The sequence below is a fragment of the Falco punctatus genome, assembly GCF_963210335.1.
Source record: "Falco punctatus genome assembly, chromosome: 5".
Lineage (NCBI taxonomy): Eukaryota > Metazoa > Chordata > Aves > Falconiformes > Falconidae > Falco > Falco punctatus.
The window spans coordinates 38,568,115-38,587,731 of NC_137584.1; the positions used below are offsets into that span (position 1 = coordinate 38,568,115).

Consider the following 19,617-nt stretch of genomic DNA (forward strand, 5'->3'; position numbering starts at 1 on the left):
TCCAGCCTGTTGGAAACACAGTGTAACTACCTCAACCCAAAGGGCATAGTAGAGCTGTGCTGGCTAGACCTTAAAGTATATTACCCATAGGTTTAAACATAAGCAGCCTTCTCTCTTCACAAAAGTGTTCTTCCTTTTTAGAGCAGCTAATTCTTCCCAAAACTCTTAGAAAAATGTCAAGGAAAAGAGCTGCAGGAGCCCAGTAGCCTGAATTAACTGTTTGCTTCCCCTTCCCCGACTATTTCTCACTCCTGCTTGCTGTAGCTCAGTTCGTAAAGCTGCTTAATTGAAGGCTCCTCATGCTCACCCTGGCTCCTCCTGACAGCCACCTCCCAATGTTACCCAGGTAGGTGTCAGGATTTTGGATGAGAAGGTTGGTGGGTTTTTTTTTTGGTTTGTGCCTGTTTAAGAAACTCTTGGGGCCAGACAACAGAAAAGTGTCAGCAGTGAGCTTCTCAGCCTGAATGGCAGTAGCCACCAGGAAGGCTGCAGCCCTGCTCTTAGAGGGAGCAAACCTGGTGTGTTTGTTACTGCTGCTTCTGGTCCCTACCTTTAGTCTGAAAGTCCAGTATCCTGCTGACTGGAGTCTTGTGGGGTGGATTTTAGGGGTTTCTTTATTTTGTTTTTAAAATAGATCCAGGTCTATTACTGTAGAGCTGTAGCAAGGGAGATCTTTTGTCTTCTGTTCCCCAGCTTAATTTCCCCCCCACCTTGTTTTGGCCAATAGACTGGTGATCCATCTCCCTTGCTGCCAGTGGTGAGGTCTTGCTTCTATTGCAAATGTAGCACTCTGCATCTCTGGCATTTGGAAGTAGCCTTTAAGGCATTGCTTTCTTTTCAGGGATTTTTGGTTTCCTGGCAAGCTATCATCTCAAGAGGCCTGGCTAAGTTTTGCATTGCCCAGCGGTGTCTTGTGGGTACTTAAGTAAACTGCCTTGGCCGTGCAGCAGGTCGGTGTATGTCCTGCAGAGGTTGTGAAGGGAAGGTATGAGGCGGGTCTACGAGGCAGAGGCGAGTTAGATGTCTGAAAACCGGAGAGGAAGCCTTTGCATTTCAGACCGAAGTATTCCTCTTCTGCATCATGCTTTTACCTCTGTGCTGCAGCTCTAAGTTGTCATTTTTTGAGAAACCACTGCCCTGTTTTAATAAGGGTATATTTTCCGGTTTCTTAATGTGTATTTATTTTTGGTGATTTGATGTTGCCGCATGCGAACCAAGGTATTCTAATCTTCATGCATCCATTACCTTGCGGCTAATTTGTCAACAAAACTCTGTCAGCAGTGGCAAGAGAATGAAAATGAAAGGATTTCTACAGAACTGTAACCAATCACACTGGGTGGATTATCTGGATTAGGAGCCCATTTGACCTGCAGACGTTGTACAGATACACTAATGCTCAGTTGGTCTCATAGTAAGTATGTGTGTGAGGGGGAGAGGTTGGGGTCCTTAATCATAAACAGAAATTTAACCCCTAAGTGTGGCAAAAATGAAAACAGCACCACAAAGCACTATACAAACTGACAGCCATGAATGCTGTGAGATCTAAGCTGTAGTCTTGGAGCATGTCTCCCAGCATTCGTTGCCTAAATTTGTTGCCTTTACTTCTGACTTACAGATGCTGAGGGCAAGGTTCAGGATTTAAGGTAACAGTAATGGCAGCAGGACAGAATTTTTCAACCCTTTCGCTCTCAAGCTTTTTTTATTCTCAGGATGAAAGCCACTTCAACCAACTATATTTGGGGGGAGGAGAAAAGCTGGTGTCTATAAGAAGCTTTGAAAACTGAGTTCAGGAGCGTACGTTAATGGGAGGCCATGGCAGCACAAAGCTTGTGACGTGTTGCTCTTCTGGTTTTGTCACAGATCATCAAGCAAGCTATACCTTGTGTGCTGCTGAAGTGCGTTTTTACCTTGTAGTTTGTGCAGTGAAAGACCCTGGAACCCTGTCAGGTTCAAGGTGGCTCCATAGGCTTCAGCAGCTGGGTCTTACATTGCAGCTCCTCCTGCAGGGTCAACCTTATCTAGTGCCCTGCAGGAGGTTTCCCTCTTGTTATCAGAAAGTGTATGCAGCCGCACAGTTTGGTCTTCTGAAAGAAAACTGATTGCCAGCCGACAAAGAACAGCCAGGCCTTCTTTGTTGTTATAACTCAGATTCCTTCGATCCTGAATCTTGGCCTTCTTTCTAGGAGCAAACCTTGCTTGGCCCGAGCAGATGAAAGCCTTCGATTCGGAAGGAGCAGGCTCGCAGCTCCTACGCCCTGCCTCTGTCTCTCTGCATCCTCTTATCAATTTGTCAGGCTGGCTTTCTAGCAAAACCAAATCCCTTTGCTTCAGTTTCTCTCTCTCAAGGATCATCCTTCAGTTATTACAGCTATGGCTGTTCCCCTGGCCAGACCCATGCCTCCCAGCACAGGCTTAGCAAGGGGCTTGGTGGCTGACTCTGCCTCTGGTTAACTCTTCTGCGTCTGTGTGTCCTCTGAAGTTCATAGATGGAATACACTACCATGTTACATTTAGATTAGGTGGATATCTGTTGTAACAAAGGGCCTCTTAAGAAGACAAATGACAACAGAAATTCTCCAGACTACCCCCTGATTTCTAGATCCCAGTCTTTCCCTGTTATCCCTGCTTCTGCCTCTCCTTCCCTAAATCTGCTTGGATAGTTGCATTTCCCTTCTGAATTTCTTCTGTACTAACCTAAGATACAGCTCTAATTATAATGGTGTTGATACCTCAGCGTGAGTTAAATGCACTGTAAGAAGAACATGCAGTATGCCACCTTGAGAGAATTGCAGCGGGTTCAGGTGTTCAAAAAGTATATAATACTCCTTGGAAGTACTTGGGTGCTCTCTTGTGTGCTCTCTTCCTAGGAAGGCATTTTTTTGCCTGCACCTGCTGTCAGCTGTTTCTCCTTCAGCATCAGTACAACAGCCAGCCAAGTGCTTTCCTGCCTGAGAATTCCAAGGAGTTTGTTCGCTCCTGGGCGAGAAGTGCTGGAAACAGTTCTGCAGCTCTTCTTGTGCAGAAGAATCACTTGCAACACTGTTGGAAGTGCAAAGATCTTTGCCTGAGCATGCCTTGTTACTAACTGTAAGGTGCCAACATAAAATTCCTGCAGTACCTACCCATCATCAGGAACGACTCAGCCTTTATCTCGGTCTTCAGACCTCAACACCTCCTCTGGGCTTCTTGATATTGCCTCTTTTCATTCTTCCCCTCCATGTACCTTCTGTCTGTCCCAGGACCTCCTTTGTTTTACTCCCAGCCTCTGTTGTGGTTCTTCCCTTCTTCGCTTGGGATATGTGTACTTTCCAGCTAATGCTAAAACCCAAGGTTGTTCTAGACCCCTTAGTAAACTAATCAACCAGGTACTGAAAAATGGACAAGGTTTCCTTCTGTCGGCTTGAAAGGTAACACCAAGAGCATCAAGAAGTTATGTAGAGATGGTGGGAGCAGATGCCATGTTCCCAGTGACATTCCCAGGTCACCAGCACTTGGAAGCTTAGGGAGCTCCCCATGCAAGAGGAGTGTGTAGCCAGCTCTTCTTCAATAAACAAAAAAAATCCGTGTTGGTGTTGAGGGAAGCTAAACAGGTTGTGTGAGGTCTACAGCACGTGAGGTATTTTGGAGTGCTTTTTTGTCTTTTAAACTTTAGCTCTCCCCTGGCCTCAGCATCTCTCTGTTCTGTTCCCAGTCTCTTTCCTGTTGCCTTTCAAGGGAAACAGTGGTGTTGCCATAAGGCTTCTTGCAGCATCTAAGAAGCACTATAGCAAAGAATAATTTTGCCCCCTTCTCTTTAAGACAGAAATGCTTGCTATTTGGAAGTTTGGCTTTACTTCACATTTTATTTGAATCCTAATCTTCTGGACTGTCTAAATAGTTATAATATTAAAATATACTTGACTCAAGCAAGGTAGTTTATGGGACGTTCCTGGCTGTCAACGGGGCCTGAGCTCTGCCTCTTGGTAGGACAGGACTTACCTCTGTTGAATTTCTCGGTGCTCCTAGCCCAAAACGAGCACAGGAGAACAGGTTATTGGTGTTCACCATTACTTACCTTTCATAAAAAATGAAATGGAGAGGCACTGGTTAATACAAAATAATGGGTTTTGGAGTAACAATGACTCAGAACTGATTTGACCCTGTATTACAGTCATAACTTTCTATTCCCATTTTCCCTGCAGTGTAAACAATGCCTATTGTAATTCTGCATCACTTACTGGAACTGTGTCACTTTTTTCTGACTGGAGACCTGGCCCACTATTTTTTTTTTTTTTTTTTGCAACAATGCACATCCTGTATTTGCTTAAATACGTTAAAGTGCTAAGCTAATTTTGAAGAGTAGGAGCGCTTGAGTATTTGCATTTCTGGTGACTGCCTAATTTGAAGTGAGGTTTTATAGCATAAACCTTCCATTTCACGTGAGGGTTCTTAAAAGCTGTAATTGGGAGAAATGTGTAAATTGTGTTATTGCAAGCTGGCTGGCTGGCCGGCCAGGTATGTTTCTTGGGAATGCAGTGCAGTGGTGTCATGCCAGGTATGGTATCTGGATGGATGGATCCCACATACATATGAGGGAACCTTTTAAGAGAAGCTGATATGATATATATGATATATTTTTAAGCTCACTGACAGTGCTGAGGTGAGATTAACAAATGCAGTGTCAGTAGCTGCAGGTGGATGGGTGCATACATGCTTCTAAGCAAGCTTAGTACCTTTCAGTTGTCCTTCAGCTGAGGCCAGTGAACCAATGACAGTTTGTACCTGCTGAGTATCCAGCCCTGTTTGGATCCACAGATCAGACACTTCTTCCCTGGAGAGGTGCCCATCTGTGCGTTTCTATACTGTCCTTTACAGCACTGCTCTGCGGTGCTGTGATTTGGTGCTCTCATATCTGTTAGAGGTGCTTGGTTTCAAACCAGAGGCTTTTAGCATCTGGCAAAAAATTGCCAAGTTTCACCACTAATCCAGTTTAAGGAAAATAAAATCCCAAAACACAGCCCACATAGGGCTGGGGAGGGAAATACCTCTTTGTTTTTGTAGATGGAGGTTTGCACTCAGGTTGACATTCCAGCAATATTAACTTCATTAAGGCAGGAATGCAGTGCTGCATTCTTGCAGGGGAGGGAGGATGTTGGGCTGGGGAAGAGTGGGACCCCCAGGGAGAGTTGATGCATCAGGGTGTCCTCCTCCTTCAGCCTTATTTATTCTTGAGGTTTATGTGTACCTCTCAGTAGGCATGATAATGACCTGCAGTCCTCAGGCTTGGCATCTGGGCTCTCCCAGAGTCATCTCTCTAAGGTAATTAACACAGCAGATAAATAGGGGCTGTGGAGTGTGGGTAACAAATGGCTTTACTACAGTGGAACTGCTCTGTCATCCTTTTTCTCTTTCTGTCCCAGTATCCATGTGTGATGTGATGGCTCAAGGTATGTGCTTGCTGTTGCCATCTTTTCCTCGTGGCTGAGGAATAATTCATGTGTTCCCGTAAACGCTTCTAAGCATGGGATCATTCCTGGACAAGAAGGGAAAACTGACCCCACAGCTTGTTACAGCCATGCGGGTTCCCTGCTGTCTTTACAAGTGGCAGCTAAGCACAGTGGTGCTGGCAGAACCCGTACAGGCCATGGTGGCACTGCCGTGCCAGCAGGAGCACCCCAGTCCCACTGCAGGAACCCCTGCTGGAGTGAGTGCCCTGCCCTGGGGCTGCCGAAGCCCAGGCTGGGTGCTGTGCTTCTGTTACCCACTCCTGTCGCTTGCTGGGCAATTGATCCCTAAATAAGCTTTTACTTACTTTTTAAGAAGAGCTTTAGAGATGCTTATCAGCTTGGCAGCTGACAAAGTCCAAGAGATGGACCAAACCCATCTCTCACCGACTAGGATTTCTATCAACCTTTTCAAGGCAGCGTTATCTGATCTTAGTGGACTTAGAGAAGCAAGGACTAGGGGGTCAGCACAGCCTGCCAGCCACCCTGTCTTACAGGCATAAGTGAAGGTGCAGGTACAAGATGCAGTCTCTGTGATGCTAAAACATATTCCTCTCCTCCTCAAAATAGCAAAACAACTGCTATATCACCTTGTGTACTACAGCACTTAAGTTTCCACCACTAAAATTTTCAGGATTTCTGCACTTTTCAGCAGTGCTGTTAAATACTGTGCTGTATATGTATGTGACACTTCAAGCAATGTGGTACACAGTATTGTAATTACATTAAAAGTACAGCTGCAATCAGTACGGTGCAGGAAAGATCCTCTTTACTGTCTTCAGTGTTACTGGTATTTTACACAAGGCTTCCTGTTGGCGTGGTGTGTGGACCAATTCTGGCTCGCCTGAGGTATGGTTTCTTTCGCTTGAGGTGGGAGCTGAAGGAGGTGGTGATGGGGGTGGTGTTTTGCTTGCTTGTTTTTTAAAAGCTTGTAAAGGAAGTATTTGCTGTATCTGCCCCTGCAAGGAACTGGAATATTCTGGGAGGATGGCTGCGAGGTAGCTCAGACCCCCCTTGGATACCTGGTCTACCACTGGCCCCAGCCAGTCCTTCACCTGTTGTATAGAGACAAGTGCAGGCTCTCGTTTGGTTGTAAACCTCCATTAGGAAATTTTTACCTCTATTCTCCCTTTCCTTTCTCTCTTTTTTTTTTTTTTCCTCAAACATCAGAAAGTAAAAGTCAAAGCTTAGAAGTCTGGACTGGTCTTCAGCAGCAGAAGGTTGTTTTGTGAAGGTGTTGGGTTTTGTTGGTCATGTCGTGTGTGCCCCCCCCCCCCCCCTTTTTTCCCCTGCTCCTTTGATTTCTAAGGAACAACCTCTTCAACTTGGCAGTTACGTCACCTGTGAAAACACTTTCCTCGGCAAGAACAAAGAGTAGAGGGACTGGTCAGGTGAATGTGCTCAGCTGGCATTGCTGCCGAAGTCTGAAACACCCATCAGATATTTTTTTTTTAAGAGACTTGAGAAGGCTCAGAAAAAAATATTTCACTTCTTAAATTTGGATTTGATAATTGGTAAGCAGTGTTACAAAACAATGGCTTTGAAAGCAGCACAAAGCTCTTTCAAGATGATGTGCTGTTCAGGCTGTCTCTTGTTCATCCTCACCTGGGTGGAAAGTCCTGGTCCTTTGAGGCAGGCCAGGTTTCCCTTCTTTTCATTCATCTTTTTGCTCTATGAAAGAATCTGGGTGTGAGCAGGAGACGCCAGACCTTATGGGGAGAGCATTTGGGTTTGCTTGTCCTCCTTCGCACCATTTCGGAGGATCCCATTCATATGTGGAGGATGAAACCTGTCAGATACCTGACTGTCCACTTGCTTATGCCATGCTGGACAATGGTGCTACGTGACAGCAGAATGGAAGTTTAGGTAGGGCTTGCTTGTTTAATAGTAATAAAAAACTGAATCCACTAAACTGACAGTGCAATTAACTTGGTAAGATGATGTTTGCCTTCTGTTAGTGGCTTCTTATAAAGCAAGAATTCTGCATTTCTGGCTAAGGTGTTTGGGAAGCTTTAGTTCAGCATACCTTGAATCAAGGCATAGCTGACCTTCCTTCCATACTGTCTGGAGCAGCACACATACTTAAGAGGTTCGGTGCCCTCTCTTTTCCCTGCTCTGTCTATCCCTGGTCAGCTTTGTGTTAAAGTGTGTTGTTTGGAAACAATTTGTATAGTCATCTAAGTATTTAATTAATAAGAATTTCTAAATCTTTAACATTAAATGCTTTTTCCTCTTGTTTTTCAGATAATGAATATGTTTTTATAGACCTGGAACAGAAGCTTAGCAAATACTTTTCAAAGGAATGGAAAAAAGAGACCACCAAAGTAAGACAACTGTTTAATTCCAGAGGCTGCTACTTTAGTAGTGGACTACACAGTGAAATAAAGCTCTTAAACTAGATCTGTAAAGCATTTCGTGAAGATGGTCTGCAGAATGCTGTTCAGTAGCGAGATGCAGTGACTTGTGCATGGCTGCACAATTAATTAAAAGAGCAAAACCAGCCCCTTGCACAACTTTACCTGAGCAGTTGTAGCCACATGGTTGCTGTTTAACCACTACAGGAGTGGGAAAGGTCAGTTGGTCAGTCTTCCTTTTGAACTTAGCCAAACCCATGAACAGTCTGGAGAGGTCATTGTTGTCCTTGAGCAGAACAGCCTAAAACGACCTTTTGTGACTTGAACCTTCCCTGGGAGAGGGCTGGAGCTGTGACTCTTCAGTGCGAAAGGACAGTGGGGCAAGAGGAAGGATGTTTTGTTCTAGAAGATCCTTAGTTCTTTAAGGCTAGCCAGCTCTGTCAAGGGAGAGAAAAGGAAAAGCTGTGTGAAATAAAGACAAGCCTATGTAATTGTTTAGTGCTGGTCATTCAGACATGATAGTGCCTGTTTGTGCGTGTCATTATTAGAGGAGCTGCAGTCTAGAACAAAGTATAGTATGCAATTACATCCAAGTATCTTGATTAGCTCATTATGACTTTTTCCACCTTCCTTAAGGGTTTTCTTTTGCAGAGTAGGCACGCTTTCCATTTCTACTGCTTAGAGAAGTTTGCAGATGACTAGTGAAGTTTGAGGATCTCTTATCCCATACTGCTTCTCCCAGACAAGTGAGGGTTACTTCAAAGACAGCTGCCAGTCGTGCGGGGCGGCTGTCTGTCCAGCCAGTAAGGGTTTCCCGAGGCAAGTGTTTCTTTCTGGTCACAGCAGGATGGGGTATGCTTTGTGGCTGCTTTGAGGCTGGATTCTTGTAAGACTTCTTCAGTCAGGGTAAGTGTCAAACCTCTGGTGTGAGGTGAATCATAAAAGGCTGGAAGAGTTGCTATTGGCAGTACTGAAATCTGAGAGGAGTTGGGATATTGGACTGGCTTAGCAGACAGGGATTTAATTCTTATGAAGTGGTTTCAGGTGGAAAGCCCAGTCCAGCTGATAAAATAGGACTGTGAGTAAGCTGCAGAAATAAAGTGTAAATATTTGCATGGTGATCAAGAAGTTGCTGTCTGCATCAGATGTGCACAGCATTGTCCCAGTGAGATGGGTCTGACCAGCAAAGCCTTGGAACTGCCTTTGTGAGCAAAGTTACCTGTATGAACATTAGAGAAGCAAGTGGCAAAGTAGGGAAGATGAGAGAATAAGCTAGTAAGATAACATGTTCCTTTTTTCCTTTCTTCTTTTTTTTTTTTTTTCCTCCTGTTTAAACAAGTCTGTAAGTCTGAAAGGTAGGCTGTAGTTGAAACAACAACAGAACTCATGCTGGCTTGCTTCTAACAGACAGCTTCGGTGTGAAGCAGACATAAATGTCTCCGTTTGGTCTGTGGCTGCAGGAAGGTGTGAATAACTAAACATTAGCCCTGCCAAGCAAAAGGCAAGGAGTTAATATCAGGCTGGTGCACCTCAGCCTTGGGCAGTAAATGCTGAACGCGGCAGCTCGTGTGTCCCTGCTGAGTGATGTGGTGCGGTGCAGAGGGAGCTGGTTACTCCCAGGTGTGCCCTGGCAGCACCACAGCCGTGCCAGTGTGGCACGCTGCCCTGCCGCCGTGCCTGCTGCTTTGAGGGAGGCTGTGTTAAACTTGCTGCGTTCAGCACTAATGCGTCTGCGGTGCTGCCAGGTGCTGAGCTAGGTAACTGGGCCAGGCTGGGCATCCCCAGGCTACACTGGGATGCTTATACTCACCATCTAAAATCTTCTGCCCTCCCTAGGATGTTTTGCCATTCAGCCTGTCTTAAATGTTTCGTGGTGCCTCGTTGTTGTGAGACTGAGAAGTCAGATTCCTTACACCCCCGTCCCCTCCTAAAACTTGCCAAGAGCTAAAAGGAGAAAATTAAAAGCAGTATGGGGAGTGAGCTTGGGAGAAGAGTACATTACTAGACAGGGTAACCAGGATTTTGGATGCTGAACTTCATTGAACTTGTCTTCCACCTCTGCTCTAGGGAACAGAGAAATTCAGCCCTCCTTTTGTTGCGTTCTTTAGAGTACAATACTACGTAGAAAATGGAAGAGTAATAAGGTAAGATCCTTTCTGTGGTAGTTGCTGTGTTTTGAATTATTCACTGTGTTCTCAAAAGGCAAGAAAGATAATGTTTCATTAAGCTCATCTTTGATCTCACAGAAATAAGCTTAAAAAAAATCCACTTGATTTTGTTTAAGACCTTCACAGACTTCCTCACTCGACTATGAATGTTTTCCCCCTGAATCGTACTCCTTATCCCCAGGAAAATTGTGACTGCTTTTCCATCTGTGTTTAGAGAGCAGGCTGAATGACAAAAATGTCAAAATTAACTCTCTTTTGCTTGCGTTTTTTGGTTGTGTGAAAAACATCAGATGGCTATACAAAAAAGCACTGTTTATACACCAGAGCACATACTAATAACTTTGGATCTGTTTTCTGATCTGAGCAGTGCTTGCTGTCATCTGCCCCTGGAAATGGGCTTTTGTAAATGGACAAAAGACATTACTTCATAAGTCTCTTTGAGTTTTGCATTTGTAGTCCATTCACATGGAATATGAGCTGTACTTAAAACACCACCAGTTTTACCCATGGTACAGAACAAAGGATGAGGTAGTTAAAAATGAACAACTGACAGAGTTAATTTGCATCAGCAGTTCTGGCGTGGCTGTGACCCCTGGGCAAGCCAAGAGCTGGGATCATTTGGGTGGATTAAAATCTTTACCAAATTTTTGGCATTTGTTCTCATCTCAAACAAAGCTTGGTGGGTTTTTTTGTTTTTCTCTCTTCATATTCTTTAATTTTGGATACAGAGTCTTTCTTCTGGAGTCTGTTTGGCTGTTAAGTGTGTTTTATTTAGATTTGCTTGTAGGTACAAAGGGAGATTGCATAGCATTCTACCACCCCCAATGTACATATCCTTTAGTGTCACAAGCAACTTTCTCTTGCCCTAGTAATTTGAGAGGTTTGTGGAGCCGTGCAGAGGTAATTACATGGCCCCTTCAAACTATACGCACACATTTTTATGAGCAGACTGTAGTGTCCAGCACCTCATCTATATGTACCTGTCAGCAGCCTGCTTCCCATGAGCTCTTACAGCGGGGCGGTATGCGGGTTATCAACGCTGTGTGATAGTTATGCCTTATCAGACTACCTCTGTTTTAGCAGCTTGAGGAAGAAGACAAAAACAAGCCCAAGGCTCCTGTGTCTTTTAATCTACCTTGAAGGGAATAAGCTGTTGAAAAGTACCTTGAGCCTAAGGCAAAGTGAAATTGGAAAAGCAGTGCCAGGTTTAGAGGGGAAAGGAGGACAGGTGTGCAAGAAACAGGACTGGGATTCAAGGGAGTTGACTCTCCCGACTGCTACGGGCTTTCCAGAAAAACAGAAGTGCTTGATGTAGTCAGTCTCCAAAACAGGTGTGACATGATTTTTCTTTCATCTGCTTTCTGCCTTAACTTCTTAGATCTTACGCTCCTCAGGACAGAAGCTACCATTTCCCATGTTTGTACAACACTTAATGGGAGGAGACCTTGATCTTGGCTTGATGCTCCCTACACACACACAACTGTATCAGGGTGGCATTTGCACATGTCAGGGATGTCAAAGTTTAATCCCTCCTCTTAGAAGGAGGATGTGTTTGAGGGGCTTTATCTCAGCCTGAACTTTCTTCTTCAAGTAAATTTGCCTTTGTGTCTTGCAGCGATAAGGTGGCACGGCAGCTCTATTACTGCCATCTCAAAGAGCAAGTACTTATGTCTCGGTGCAACCACAAAGAAGAAATCTACTTCTTGCTGGCTGCCTACAGCTTACAGGCAGACTTGGGCAACTACAGGGAGAAGGTCCATGCTGGCAAATATTTTGAACCTCAGGCTTACTTCCCGCAATGGGTAAGTCTTGGGGGATCTTTCTGTCAACAGATTGCATGCACAGCAGGAGCTATGTCAAGGTGGTACCTAACTGCAGGCACGCAATTTCCCCAACTCCCACTGCAATGATTCAGTGATCAGGCAGTGGTAAAGCATCACCCTGAATTTCCCTCAGGAGATATCTCCTCTCTTTCCACTGGATGCAGGTGCTTGTTCCTCCTGGGCTCACTCATCAGTGAGGCGGGTGGTGTGTACCCTTCCTTGGTGAGGGAATGTGTTGGTATCAGATGAATAACTCTGACTGTGGCTGTGTAATTCTTCTGTGGCTTAAAGGATTGTGTATTTGCAGTGGTGTATCAGCCAGATCTGCACAACCTAAGCTCTACAGAAAACCTCAGGGCTGCGAAGCCAAGTCCATTGCCCTTTGTTCCCATTTCTTTAATGCCTACCTCTGGGATGGATAGACCCAAACCCTAAGGGGTAGTACTGCTGTGCGGTGCCTCTGGTGCTTTCTTTGTCATTAATCTGTGGGTTAACTGCAGTAAGAGAAGAGGGAAGGGCCTGGAAATGGATTTGCATGTTTGTTTATAAGCATGTGCACATGGGCTTGTGCCCTTCAAGTCTTACAAACAGCTTAGAAAGCCAAGAGTTGGTTTAGTTGTCAAATGAAGGCAGATCAGCTAAGACTCTGTCACCTGCAGAGAGTACTCCTCTTGTGGTAAAATGGCAAGAAAACTGTTGATAAACACACTAGAGTCCATAAAAACAGAAAGGGAAGATAGCTTTGCTACAGACACATCACTGTAATGTCTGATGTCTGCTGGAGGGACCTGGACGGACCCTCCTCTGCAAACTGATTTAATTTTGGAGCCCCCTTTTCCTCTGACATTGGATTTTAGCCCAGATCATGTCTTGGGGTAGCTGTCAAAAAACCCAGATGCCTCTGGTAGTTGGTCACTTTTCTCTGGGTGAGTTGTCTCCCCTGAAAGGTGGCTCTGTCCTTTGCTTTGGGGAGAAGGTTCAGAGCAGTGACAAGGGTTGCACTGGGGAGGCAAGGCTGGTAGTCTCCTTTATGTATGAGTCCCAGCCTGCCTGCCTTGCTGTGCAGAAATGCACCTTTCTCCCAGGCAACAGGCCTTCATCCCATGCTATTCCTTGTTACGGGGCACCTGGCAGGAGGTGGCTAACGAAGGGCTGGAAAAGGTGGGTCTCACGCTGCTCTTTCTGGGGCAGTTAAAAGTCTTATCGGTTACAATTGCTCATCTGGCAAACATTGCAAAGGCCAAGGCAAAGCCTGGCTCACCTGTGCTGAGCCGCAACCCCAAGCAAGTATGTGGGTGATTTATTACATCATTGCAAAGAGCAAAATCTGGCAGGCGTGGGGACGCTTCTCTCCCTGGCCCCAGGCTCCCGCAGGGAGATACTGAGTGATCTCCTCCTCCAACACAATCTCTTCCTCCAACACGTGCTTCAGATCATCTGGCCAAGCGCTGCCCCAAGCCTTGTGCTAGTGAAGAGAGGTGGTGCTGCCCTGGGGTGATAAACCCGGCTTTGAACTGTGGAGCTGGCATGCCTCTTTCTGCTGACTTTGCACAACTGATGGCATCGGTGTTGTCCTCCACCAAGCCCAGCCTTCCTCGTGGGAGGGCAACTAATCTGGCAAGGCACACAGAGGAGGGCAGAGGTGTTACTGAACAGTGAACAAGGCACTTAATATAAAGTGGAAGTGGGAACTAAGTGGTGATGGGTTCTGGTTGTTCTGAGCCTGGGCACGTTGTTCCTGGCAGGATGTTCTCAGGTATGTGGTGGGATCCAGTTCTAAATGCCCCCAGTGGTGGTGGATTTTGTGAAGTGAATTCAACCAGCACCCCTCTTAACCATCAATGCCACTTGCAGCCTAGAAGGGCCCAGTTTGGCATGGGAGGCAGCCGGGCTGCCCTGTAAGCTTGTATGGAGAGGGCACATTGGCAAGCACGGGAACTAGGCACTCACAGGGCAAAAGCAAAAGGCCCAGCGAGGATTTTTCTACTGCTTAGCAAAGCCACGTGCCTGCCAGCACTCCCAACAGATAAAAAAAAGAAATACCTTGAGATAGTGTTATCTACCCCTTTGAGGATGGAAATGCTAAATAAGCCTAATGTGTAGTTTCTGGTCTTGAAAGGACCACCTAGCATTTCTGCAGTGTTTGGAGATGTTTCTGTTGATTGTGTTGGCGTGAGGAACACTACTTGCTATCTGCCCGTAAGCGTTTATGGATGCCAAGAGTTAGGAAAACTAATTCCAGTGCTTAAAAGTGAAAAGAGCTGACGCGACCTTTGTAGTCTTGGTCTGTTATGATTTGCCATCTAGGATCTGTTTAGAGATATCAGTATCATCTGGGTTGCTTTAAATGTTTATCCTCTAGGGAGGTGGAGGTGAACGAGGGCTAACATCTCGAGGGACCGTATGAACCTGCACCGCCTCCAGTTTCTGCTTTGCTGTTGATCACAGCTGCCTCCTGTGGGGATTGCTGAAGAGTTGCTGACCTGTTTGTTTTTCTTGTGGTTTAGATAATTGCAAAGAGAGGGAGCGACTATATCTTGAAACATGCCCCAGAGATGCACCAAGAACAGCAAGGGCTGAGCGCTAAAGAAGCAGTGCTGAAGTTCATTAAGGAGTCCTGCCTGCTGGAAGATGTGCCCGTCCACTTCTACAGGCTGCAGAAGGTTAAACAAAGAGCCACTTATTTTGAATTTCTCTCCCATCGTTAATTGGGTGCACCATTGCATTTTTTGCTTTCTGTGTATTTAAGGGATGGTTGGCTCTGATTCAGAGAGGCCAAACAAGTCTAAAATGTTCAGCCAATGAGGCCTGTCCCCCACAAACAAATCTGTTGCCAGTGTACAGGTATAATATATACTGGAATCTAGTTTTGTACCTCAGCCAAGAAACTGGCCGCAGGAATGGCAAAACTTAATTTTTGTCCCTGCCTGTCAGCAGACTTGCACCAGGGAAATCACTGAGGAGTCTTGTTTTTTGTTGTTGCAGTCCATTGAAATGGTGACAAGAGGTCAGCCAGCTTTCACACAAATGCCATGTGATAGCTGAAGGTGACACTGAATCATTTCGGCTTTCTCATACCACTCCAACCCTGTCGGTGACTGGTATTTTTTCAGCTGTATGTCAGTTTTTGGATTCCTGGATTGTTGCTTGTCCCTGAGTTTTAAACTACTTACCCAAGCCCGCTTAAACAGAATGTGCTTCATTTTCACATGCTAAGAGAGTTTAGGTCTAGAAACAGAACTAAAGAGCAGTTTTATTTTCCACTTGGACGAGTGAAACCTGCTTGTGTAATTGGGAATGGCTTAGACCTTTTTTCAAAATGGTGTTACTCCGCTTTCAGACTTGTAATTAAATTTGTGGGTTGGTTGTGCTCAGTGGGAATTGTGTCTGGGAGGTGTCTGTGCCCTTTGACCAGATCTACCAGCTCTAGTTGCTGGAGAAACATGCATTTTCTGGAGGAAAGAAGTTCCAGTTTGGTCTGTAGTCCAGGTTTAGTTTCAGTTCCTTGCAAACCATCGGTGCTGCGCCTACCTCTCCTCTGTCCTCTCCGTTTTGATTCTGGTGCTGTTAACGACGCAGTCATAAGAGGGCTGATTACACTTGAATGCCATAAGAAGTCCAGCTGACAGGACGTGATACAATTTATATCTGAAAGTACCAAGGCTGTGAAATTGGTTGCTTTTAATATCCAAATTCCTGTCTGACTTGAACTTGTATTTTATGCATTGCTGACTCCTTCGTGTGTCGTTTGATCCACAACGTGCTGTTCTTCCTGCTATGTGACACAGTTACCTCGCCTTGTGATGAGATGTCCTCCTCCTAGGTGATACCTGGGTCTCAGTCAAGCACACAGATGCCAGGTGAAGGTGTTGGTACGCTGGCTGCCCTGAGATTTCAAAAGCAGTCACTTTTGTCTTACACCCTCCTCATGGCTGCTACTGAGGTTGGGAACTCCAAAAGAAAACAAAGTACTGAGCTCTGTATTTCTCCTCCGGACCAATACTGATTTACGAAGCTCTTTGCCCTTAGGAGGCAGAAAGCATTTCTTACTGACTTTAAACTAGAGACATGGATGGTACCGGGATAAAGGGTGAGGTAATGCGATGGCATAAGACTTGCATCTTGACAAGCCAGATAAGGAGAGAAAGTTTTGATGTAAAGTTTGAGCTTTGTGAGCCCATAAATTTTTACCACCGAATTTTCTTCCTCCTGCTCCTCCTAGCAAGAGAAGTATGTATTCCCTTCCTTAACTCTGCCGTGCCAGGAGAGACTGAAAGAACTAGAGTTTTAGTTTGTATTTTTTGGTCTTCAAGCAAAAGAATCTCATTAGAGACAAGAGTATGTCATACCAAGATACAGCATGAGGAAAAACAAGGCAGTATTTCAACCCAGCCATAAAGATTTTAAACCACCTGCTCCCAACACTGAGATCAAAAGGTTAGAAGGAAGGTCCCTGTACCTCTGGGTATTGATTAGCTCCCTCCTGGCCAAGGGGCACCTAAGGTCCACCAGGTCCCTGGATGAAAACCGCAGGACAAGGAGAAGGGGACAAGCATCCCTTCTGGTTTGGGGTCACTGTAACCTGGAGAGCAAGAGTGGGGCATGTTCATGGAGGCACTAGAGACAGTGTGTGGCAGTATGAGAGCAGTAACTGTCCATGCCCTCAGACCACTAAAGCTACAGGATTCCCTGTCCAGGGCAGCTGGGGCATTTGCTGGTGAACTGTTTGAGATACCCAGTACGAGGGGATTTTAGGTGTAGATATTTCAGGGGTCAGCAAGGCAAGGTGCACTTTACAAACACAATAAAAACCGAATGAGCTGATGGCATCTGCGTGATGGGGAGTCCTGCTACCTCTCCTGCAGTAGGTGCCAGAACAAGAGCGTGGTCTTTGTAGATTAACCTTTGACTCCAGGCTCTTCTGTTCTTTTAGGATAAGAAGGAGGATCGCCCGACTGTTATCCTGGGCCTGACCCTGAGAGGAATGCACATCTATCAGGTAACAGACTGCCGTGAAAGCTTTCTGGTGTAGCATTAACTCAGCCCAGCTCCCCTGTCCTCCCCCTGCACTTCGGCTCCTCTGCCTCCCCTGCAAGCGCCAGGCTCTGCATATCTCAAATTCTTGGTTGTTTGCAAATTCTTTGCACATCGATGACTCCACCCTGTACCTGCCAGTCCCTGTGTCACTCTTGAGTTTGATGTGTTACAGGAGGTGAATCACGTTCGCCAGCTCCTCTACGACTTTCCCTGGTCGCACATTGGGAAGCTGGCATTTCTGGTGAGTATGACGGAACGGAGGCCATCTGGCAGCGGGCTGTCATCCTGGGGCCTGGCAAAGCTGTTGGCCTGCCTGTGCTGCCGTGTCAAGTCCTGTCACTCACACGCATAAGACTGCAGCTATCTCTGGTAGCTGTGTTGCTTAAAGCATGCTCTTGCTCATTTTACTGGCATCTCTCCTCTTTATGCAGGGGAAAAAATTTGAGATCCAGCCAGACGGTTTACCCTCTGCACGGAAACTGGTTTACTATACGGGTTGCCCCTTCAGGTCACGGCACTTGCTGCAGCTCCTCAGTAACAGCCACCGGCTCTTTCTGAATATTCAGCCGGTGTTGAAGCAAATCCGAAAACTGGAGGAGGCTGAAGGTATGTGATGGAAGAACAGGTGACTTCAGTAAGGGGAAGAGTACAGCATGGTAGGCTCTGCTGCTGTTCCGCAGTGGCTGCTCTCCATTGAATTGATGGTGTTTCTGCCTTATCAGGAAGCTGATAAGGTGAGAGAAATAGAGGTGCTAGATGTATTTCAAGTCCATTACTAGGAAGTGTTTATGCCTCCCACATTGCTAGACTGTGATCAGAAAGTGTGTGTGCGTGAGCAGTAGAGGGGGAATATCTGCCTTTAAGAGGAGATCCTCCCTCTCTGTGCTCCCAGTTCTCCATGTTTGACACACGCTTCTAAGTGGAAACAATTCTGAATAAAAAGCTTTCCTTTGGGATAAGATCATCTTGTGTTCAGGCAGCAGTATGGGTTGTGAGCCTGTGTCTTAATTTTTCAGTACCCTTTGCTAAACATTGCACACAATTTCGTCTACAGTGTACAACAATTAAGAGCTAGGAGTTGCAGGTGCCAGAAACAGGCTGAGAGCTATCAGGACTCCCAGAATCTGTCTTTTATAGTGGGGTCCCCCCTCTAGGAACAGTGATTTGAACTCTGACAGTCCCTGGTATGCTTCCAGACAAACTTTAGTCATTTCATCACCTCTCAACTTGCCCCTTTCCGTTTTCCAACTCTGCAAGCTGTGTCTCCTACAACTTCTCAGCCTACTTCTCCCCAGTGACTGTTTTTAATGCATTGGTGGTCTTCCAGAGGATTGTGTCCCTTTCCATCTAGCCTTCTCCTGAATGCTTTTCCCACCTATCTTTTTCCTGACTGTTGTTCCCTGTGTTCTCCGTCCACACTTTTTCTGTCTGAGGTTTGTAAGCCTTGTATCGTTACCTTCAATGTTGGTGGAAGTCAGCCAGCAGTAGCTGGTCCTCTTGTCTGAGGGCATAGGCTGACTCCTCCCAGGCAGAAGTTGGGAAAAACTTGTTTCTGGTTATTGCCTATCTCATCTAACTCTTAAGGAGCTTATATCAGTCTCTGAAGTGGTGACTGCTGGTTGCGTGGAGTCGGTGTACAGGGCAAAGCAGCCCTTAGTCTCATCTAGCTTGGTTATTTGTGTCTTTGCCTTCAGCGGGTTTATTGTAGTGGCCTTGAGCTGTGTGAGTGTGACCAGTGGCAGGTGCCGCTCACCTGATGAAAGCCTCACTAATCAAGTGCGCGTGGGCAAAAGGCCTTCGGTTGTTTTGTGTCTGCTAGTGTCTCATGGATTTCTTGACCACCCTCAGTACATCTCTCTTTAGGTAATAGATTCAAGCCATGGAAGAAATAATTAATACATCATTAATAAATGCCAACCATGGGGATCCTGTTCTTGGCTGTCTCCACACATTGATGACTATTTCAAGAAACAGTCAATGTACTCTGCTTTTTAAAGGCTGAACACTTAGGTTAGCTAAATAATACACCTTCCCCCCCCCCCCCCTTTTTTGGTTTTTGGCACATTCTGGAAGCTACTGTTTTCTGTATCATAACTGCCTCTACCTGCCTGTTCTAATTCAAGGAATGCTGGGTTTACTGCAAGTATGACTGACTAATTCTTTTACAACCAGTGGAGCATCCCAGTATCTGTTGAGCAAACAAAATATAAAACTGTCCCTGTATTTTTTTTTTTTAGTAGCTGCAGCAGCTGTTTCTTAATTGATGGGTTGTGCCAGTCCCAGAGCTTACTGATTATTTTTGCTACCCTTCCTTTGGTCTGGGTTACAGTTCTCACTGGTTTCTCTCTTCTATCTTCCTCAGAGAAGAAGCGCTACCGGGAGTCCTATATCAGTGATACGCTGGACATGGACCTGGACCCGTGCGATAAGAACTCGCGTGGCAGCGGGAGCAGTGGGGGCAGCCGGAGGGATAATCGCCTCTCACGCCAGTCCACAGGGAGCCATGGCAGCTCTCACACGTCGGGCATTGAGGCTGACTCCAGGCACCGGGTGTCGGTGGAAATGTCCGTGGATGAGCCCTTCAGCATTGACCGGGTGCATCGGAAAGAGAAATCCTGCAGCTCAACCATCAGCTACGGTAGCTCTGGCATTGACAGTGGCAGCAAAGGGCGAGCTGAAGATGACTCTCAGGATGATGGTAAAGAATTTGGAGATGTGGGGCAACTTCTAAGACCACTCGTGTCTTCTCCTG

The 19,617-nt window shown here is 45.9% G+C and overlaps 1 protein-coding gene across 3 annotated transcripts in view; it reads left to right on the forward strand.

The window, feature by feature from the left end:
- The window catches only part of FRMD1 (FERM domain containing 1), a 43,046-nt gene that overhangs the window by 17,814 nt on the left and 5,615 nt on the right, over positions 1 to 19,617 (forward strand). For all 3 annotated transcript variants that reach the window (XM_080390525.1, XM_080390527.1, XM_080390526.1), the window contains 8 exons: positions 7,728 to 7,807; positions 9,905 to 9,981; positions 11,621 to 11,807; positions 14,336 to 14,491; positions 16,762 to 16,827; positions 17,038 to 17,106; positions 17,297 to 17,471; positions 19,228 to 19,563. In XM_080390525.1, the coding sequence (XP_080246651.1) occupies positions 7,728 to 7,807; positions 9,905 to 9,981; positions 11,621 to 11,807; positions 14,336 to 14,491; positions 16,762 to 16,827; positions 17,038 to 17,106; positions 17,297 to 17,471; positions 19,228 to 19,563 (1,146 nt within the window). The remainder of the gene's footprint in view (positions 1 to 7,727; positions 7,808 to 9,904; positions 9,982 to 11,620; positions 11,808 to 14,335; positions 14,492 to 16,761; positions 16,828 to 17,037; positions 17,107 to 17,296; positions 17,472 to 19,227; positions 19,564 to 19,617) is intronic.